This window comes from Formica exsecta, unplaced genomic scaffold, assembly GCF_003651465.1.
Source record: "Formica exsecta isolate Colony F162 unplaced genomic scaffold, ASM365146v1 scaffold192, whole genome shotgun sequence".
In the NCBI taxonomy this organism is placed as follows: domain Eukaryota; kingdom Metazoa; phylum Arthropoda; class Insecta; order Hymenoptera; family Formicidae; genus Formica; species Formica exsecta.
The window spans coordinates 881,080-888,450 of record NW_021849218.1 but is presented as its reverse complement, the minus strand read 5'-3'; the positions used below and the strand labels follow the sequence as shown (position 1 = coordinate 888,450).

At 31.8% G+C, this 7,371-nt stretch overlaps 1 protein-coding gene across 2 annotated transcripts; it reads left to right on the top strand.

Annotated features, from left to right (window-relative positions):
- Window positions 1-64: 64 nt before the first annotated feature.
- On the top strand, window positions 65-7,069 carry LOC115234023. Of its 2 annotated transcripts, none has more exons than XM_029804723.1 (5): window positions 65-1,075; window positions 4,896-5,033; window positions 5,101-5,540; window positions 5,917-6,082; window positions 6,262-7,069. In XM_029804723.1, the coding sequence occupies exons 1-5, from the start codon at window positions 1,070-1,072 to the stop codon at window positions 6,364-6,366; spliced, it is 855 nt and encodes a 284-aa protein (XP_029660583.1). In that variant the 5' UTR covers window positions 65-1,069; the 3' UTR covers window positions 6,367-7,069. The 2 variants fall into 2 exon arrangements, with proteins under 2 accessions (XP_029660583.1, XP_029660584.1); XM_029804724.1 differs by lacking the exon at window positions 65-1,075 and adding an exon at window positions 4,544-4,576.
- The last annotated feature ends 302 nt before the right edge of the window (window positions 7,070-7,371 follow it).

The window sequence follows — 7,371 nt, the reverse complement described above, 5'->3', positions numbered from 1 at the left end:
TGAATATTCAAAATATTTTTTCTTCAATATATATATATATAATATATATATACATATATACTCGCCTAGTCGTCGGCGTTCAACGCGATTCCGCTCGACGACGTATTTCCTGCTTATTCCAGAACGCGAACGTCATTCGCCGCGTCTTGTGTAAATACCTGTCGCGGTTTTCCTTTATCGTTCGCGATGCGAACAGAGTGAAAATTTAATTACAACAGGTGCCTCGCCGGTATAATTTCGACGCTGTTACATGGCTCGATCTCGTGATATCGTCGAAAGATTTGTATCTATCGACGTTCCCTTTAAAAAAGGAGAACGTGACTTCAGTGAACGAATTCTCATTGGTTTTGTGAAAGCCAGAAAGATTTCGGTAAAAAAGGAAGAAAGAGAGATACAATTGTGTCAACGTTCGCGATACTTTGATGGAATTCTTGCGTAACAGAGATTTCCCTTGTTTGTTCTATCATTTATAAATCATATATACTTTCGTATTAATATATTTGCGCAATTTCAACAGAGCGATATCAAATGCAGCCAAGTGTATGTGTATTAACATCTGTATTATATATTCAATAAAGATATATATATCTGAACAGAGCGCGTTAGCGCTCTATAAACGCTCGAACGTAACAATTATTAACGCAACACATCGACCCTCTCATCGAGAGTACAACGGCGAATTTTGGTAAAATCTCGAGCAGTAGCGGTGCTTGTCCGGAATATATAACTCGTAGTCACATAGTGTTGTTTCTTTGAAAAGACGTTCGTTTCCGACAACACAGCGTTTCCCATCACCGGTATACGTACGTGCGCGCGGGATACGCGCCATCGGTGTAAATATTGAACAAGTGACGTAATTAGTTGCGCGAGGCATGATAATAAGCGGGGACGTCGTTACTCGTCGGCGCGCCTTGCGATCAGATAACGCATACGAAATTGTTCCTCTTTTCGAGGTCGACGCACCATTCGTATCTGCTAAGGAAGAGCCTGATAAAAGATTCAGTTCAGATCTGTCGTCGTTGCCGGCCTCTCGTCATCACCCGAATTCCCGCTGGCGGAAACGATCGAAATGGAGGTAAGTCTCTCTCTCTCTCTCTCTCTCTTATTTCCAAAACATTACATACTTCGACATCTTTGGAATAAACAACTCCGGACTCTTTGTATATTATGAAAGATTGTTCAGGCGATGTTTGAAAGAGCTGCCTGTTTGAATTCTCTTTCTGACGCTTCCTGCAACTTAAAATGAAATATATGTGAATATTTTGATTGGAGAATCGTGATAAAAAAAAAAGAATTATAGAGGAAAATACAAAACGTGACTCTAAGTATAATAAATCGAAGTATAATAAATCTAGTGTCATGAATCTGTAATCTTAATATTCAACGGAATGGCAATTGCATAAAATGTGGATTTATAAAAGAGTAAAGTTTATTTTTTCCAAACTTATTTCATAATTTATTTCATTATATTTTAATTTTATTATATTCCTAAGTTTTTCTTTTTAAATTAACTTAACAAAAAAAAACAAATAAATAAATAAACATAAATGCGAATATGTATTTTACTATTAAATAGAGGAAAAATAAAAGATAAAATATTTTTGGAGATACAACTAATTGTAAACGAGAGATACTTATATATAAAAATATTAATATTATAGAGAGCTAGCTCTCTCTTCGAAAAGACTGGGATTCTGGTCGGCAAGAATTAATTTCAGATCACATTGACGCGTGTAACATTGTGACGCGGTGTTTACTCCGATACTATTCATTGAGACACTTGTGTGACATTGATATCTCGCATCTCTCTTTGCAACATCTTCTAAATAGTTACTAATTTGACATTTTTAATTGCGCAAACGGCACCATTGCGTCGCGTTGATTTGCATTCATAATATCACTAATTAATAAATAATGTAAGCAATTATATTAATAATAATTATAAGTAATTTTGAGACAATATAATTATATTATAACAATATCAGCTTTTAAAAGTTGTCATTTAAAATATATTAGTTAAAACGCTTTTATTAGTAATTTTAACTGCTTATTTATATTAAAATGTATGATTAAAGTCTTTAATTTAAGAGAAGTGTTTCTCTTCTGGGATATTATTTATTTTTATCTATATATAATATATTTCCAATATATTATGAAACGTTTTACAAAAGTTGAAAGGATCATTTAAGAATTGAAAGAAACGGATGTCATCTTTATTCGTAGAATACTAATTACTTCCTATTTATATGCATATTTTTGATATCATGCTAATTAGCATAATTCTTCGATGAATACATGTCTAAAATGGAAAACGTATCGCATCAATAAGAATTCTTGTGTGTGTGTATGTGTGGATAGAGAGCCTGATTGTTCCGAAATCGATTGATTTTGATCGTGATTCTATTCGATAATATTGTATGCGATCTAAAACTTATTACCAGAATGAGATGACCGCGTTTAACATTAAATACAGCATATGTAAATGTAAGTCTCTGTCTAAAAAAATAAATAAATAAACGGCAAGAATTAATTTCAGATCACATTGACGCGTGTAACATTGTGACGCGGTGTTTACTCCGATACTATTCATTGAGACACTTGTGTGACATTGATATCTCGCATCTCTCTTTGCAACATCTTCTAAATAGTTACTAATTTGACATTTTTAATTGCGCAAACGGCACCATTGCGTCGCGTTGATTTGCATTCATAATATCACTAATTAATAAATAATGTAAGCAATTATATTAATAATAATTATAAGTAATTTTGAGACAATATAATTATATTATAACAATATCAGCTTTTAAAAGTTGTCATTTAAAATATATTAGTTAAAACGCTTTTATTAGTAATTTTAACTGCTTATTTATATTAAAATGTATGATTAAAGTCTTTAATTTAAGAGAAGTGTTTCTCTTCTGGGATATTATTTATTTTTATCTATATATAATATATTTCCAATATATTATGAAACGTTTTACAAAAGTTGAAAGGATCATTTAAGAATTGAAAGAAACGGATGTCATCTTTATTCGTAGAATACTAATTACTTCCTATTTATATGCATATTTTTGATATCATGCTAATTAGCATAATTCTTCGATGAATACATGTCTAAAATGGAAAACGTATCGCATCAATAAGAATTCTTGTGTGTGTGTATGTGTGGATAGAGAGCCTGATTGTTCCGAAATCGATTGATTTTGATCGTGATTCTATTCGATAATATTGTATGCGATCTAAAACTTATTACCAGAATGAGATGACCGCGTTTAACATTAAATACAGCATATGTAAATGTAAGTCTCTGTCTAAAAAAATAAATAAATAAATAAAGCTACGAAATGTTACAGCCATTTATAGAAACAATATAGCTTTAGTAACTTGCTTTCTCAATAACGATTCATCTATAATACGGATAAAGAAAGAAAATTGTGATTTAATCAAAATTCTACGTAACCCAATGAATCTTGACACTTCGATCGTTGGTCCTATATTGATGAGTCCCAAATCTTATAAAACTTATCAATTTTATGTTTCTTATCAATTTTATGTTTCTCGATTTCAATCTCACAAATATATGCATATATTTTATAATTTATAACGCTAAAAAATGAATATATATGACAGTCGAAGTGTTAATTAAGGGAATCGTTTCGACCGGTATCGTTCCTCAAAGTAAGCGAAACTGGAGATGCACAACGAGAGAAGAGCGACGAAAGAGAGGTAAGAAGACTCGTGGCCCATTTCTTTTAGAAAGGAAACGGTGATTACAGTTAAGCCGTTGCCTCCATCAGCGTTCGCTCAGTTTTCTGGACAGCATTCCTGTGATCGACATTACGCTACAGCTGCTTACCTGGAAATTCTTTCGAGAAGCTCGGTACTGGTTGTGTGTTACATATTGCTTCTTTCTTGAGCTTTCATATGTCTTTTTTCACACGTCTTCTCGTCAACTTCTAATAGCAGTTTACTTGCTAGAAAGATACGGACTAGTAAAAATTGCCGGCATCTGATTACGAGCCCAGTCGATTGATGAAGGCAAAGTTTGCGTATGCATCCCTCTGAAATTGTAATAAATCTATAAAAGATACAAAAATCAATTTTTACTCCCTGAAGTGAAGGAAAGAGAAAGCAAAACAGGGATAAAAATAGGAAATTAAGATAAAAGTACAAATGGATTATGTATTTAGCAATATAATAATAAAAGAAAAACGTTCGATTTTTGCCGACAAGATTGCAATTTCCGTCTGTCTTTTTCGAGAAATGTGTCATTTTATCTGCCTGATTTTCGTCACTTTGCAATGACGTGTCGGGCAGTTGCAGAGAAACGCGATATAATTTTTTTTCAAAGATAAACTGTGATAACGCATCCGATATGCGATCGATACGAGTATATAACGTACATAGCAGATTATTGTTGCAGTAAGCGATTCTTTTTGTATCTCTGAAAAGTTTATTTCATCTTCCTGCTGTTGCGTCCGTAATTTCATTGAAAGTGTTTCAAGTATCATTATGTGAATGAAATACGCATCTGGAACAATTTAACTAGAATGCAGTCGATTCATTAATCAGTGTTAAGTTTTTCGAGAGAGATATATATGCGATAAAGAAGATATAGAATTTAAATACATTCAACGATAAATAATATAAAAAAGCTTAGACACGCGTTTTTCTGATTCATCAGCCAAAAGTTTTCTAGAAAACCTTTTCAATTTTAAATTTCTCAGATAAACCTCTAATTAAAATTAAAAAATTAATGTTGTCAGAGTAATAATGTCTCTTATATATCAGCGAATTTTATATATATCTTGTTAGAGAAAAATTAAGGATCAAACAAACGTGTCTTTTTAGATCTTTATGTAACAATCTTTCTTAATATATATTGCACACAGACGGAGCACAGGTTGGAGCAGTTGAGGAAGGCGACGGATAGAATACAAAAGGAAATCGAAGAAGTCACCGAGAGGGAACACGAATTGCGGAACGTGGGTAGCATTAAGACTATATCTCACGAAACAGTGGATTCAAAGGTAACTTTAAAATATATGTACTAAACAATACGAAATTGGATCTAATTAAATGATAATTTCTACATAGGTGCGTCGCATGCCGCAAGCTCTAGCCTCGGGCAAGTTGAAAAGAACAACTTCGACACCGCAGATTCTGGAGGCGGTCAGTCTATCGGCAAGTTCGATGCCAAAGATGACAAACGGCGTGATATCTACCCGGACAACACCAACACCGTTGCGTTTCGCGAGCGTGCCAAGCCAGAAAGGTTTGATGCACAGATTTCTGGCTACACGAGGAAAGATTTATAAGAACAAATCGGGCAGCAATGATAGTTTGAGTCCACCCATAACACCTACTATCACACTCAATCCTCTAAGTATTAAAGCCTTTAATAGAACATTGGAGATACAATTGGAGCCGGATAATGATGAGCCAAAGAAGCCACTGGCGAGGAAAGGATACGTTCCTGTCGAACAGAAGATTCAAAAGGAGTTAAACGATATGAAGGAACGAGAGAACGAGTTAAGGTATTAAAACTGCTAATAGCACAAAAATGGATATTACAATCCAAGCCTCTTTTAAGACTAGATTGAAATAAAGATTAGTACAAAAAAAAAAAAAAAATTATTTTTCTACATTATTCTTGAGAAATGATCTGGTCTATTATTACATCAACATCTTTCTCTTTTAACAATAATCGATAATTTAAATAATAAAAGTCGGATTTACTTAATATGTTTGTTTTTGCTTACACAATAAAGGAAGTATTAAGGATTACCACCATAATGGTAAGGTAAATTGTTCGCATATGTAGTAAGAATCTCCAAAAAAAATCTTTTTACTTGATTATTATATTCGTAAAATCACAATGCGATTCACGCGTAAATCTCATTTACCTTTTAGATTGATGAGATCGCGAATGTTGGCCAAGTCTCAGCCGAATCTACTCGATATAGGGAATGATAATGATTCCGATATTTATGACGGCTCCAGTTCTCTTAAAAGCGGCGCTTCCACCAACACTCTGAATGAAGATGAAATAGAAAGAGAAAATAAAGGGAAACATAAAGTAAGTGTCGTTTCTGAAAGAACACGATTACAATCGATCATCAAGATAATTTTGTTAATTTAATTAATTAATAACAATTAAATTAGTGTTAATCTATAAACAAAGCCAATTCTTTCGGACATTCTTGCTGATAACTTGATTAATTAAGCGATAAAAATCTCTTTTCATTGTATTTATAGCCTAATCCACGACGTCGTAACACGCTCATCGCTCAGTGGGAGAATTTGATATCTGCTAACAGAGAATCTCTCGAGAAAAACAACGAAAATGATAGCTACTTCTGAAAATTCAAGTGAATGCTTGCAGATGACAACTTTATTCTCATCTTTATCCGGTCGTTATCTAGCAACATAAATGTTCGATTGTAAATGAGTAACACAGATTAATATTTCATTATATTAGGCAATTTTGTTTTATATTATATATAATGAGATGTTTCTCTGCCGTTCGAAAACGGCACACATGTTGAATGTATGAATCTATATCAATTTTCTTGTTTATCTCGTCTATATAGTTTATTTACGAATGAAGGATTTTTTCGTATTTCAATAATATTTATGCGCTATAGCGTTAATTAGGATATACAACATATTTTCAGTATTAAATTGCTATAACACTGAACGTAATTATATATATATATATAATTTCTTATATTATTTTAAGAATTTATTTTAAAAAAGTAGAGGGGCACATAGTTTCATTCATTATTAATGAATTGTAATACGAATACGATATGTATTCTCACATGCGAATGACTGAAAGTTTTTATACAGTTATTGTCTAATATATAATTTTTCCAATGTGTGTAAAGTGTCCCAGTGTGTGCTTATAATAATTAATTAAAAACCCACTCGATTAGCATATGTATGATATTATAATATACAATATGTATATGTATTAAGTACTTAATTAGTTTTAAAGAAATAGTTAAATCAATGCACACATGTGAAAAAAATTACAATATATTAATGCTTCATATAGTTAAAACATGTGCAATTATTTCTATCACAAAAAATTATGTGCAAAAAATTCAGTTATTAGCAAATAAACACAATAAATATGTATTATATATTAATTGCAAGACAAAATAAGAATGTAGCAGTTTTCTTGTTGCAAAAAATATATTCTGTTAGTGTAATTAAATATCGAACACATAAAACAATAATTACTGTGTACACATCATGCAATTTTTAAATATGATGTATATAATATTTAAAAAATGCATGTACAGTAATTCCTGTTTTATTTATTATATATATATATATAACAAATTTATTAAAAAAAGCTAA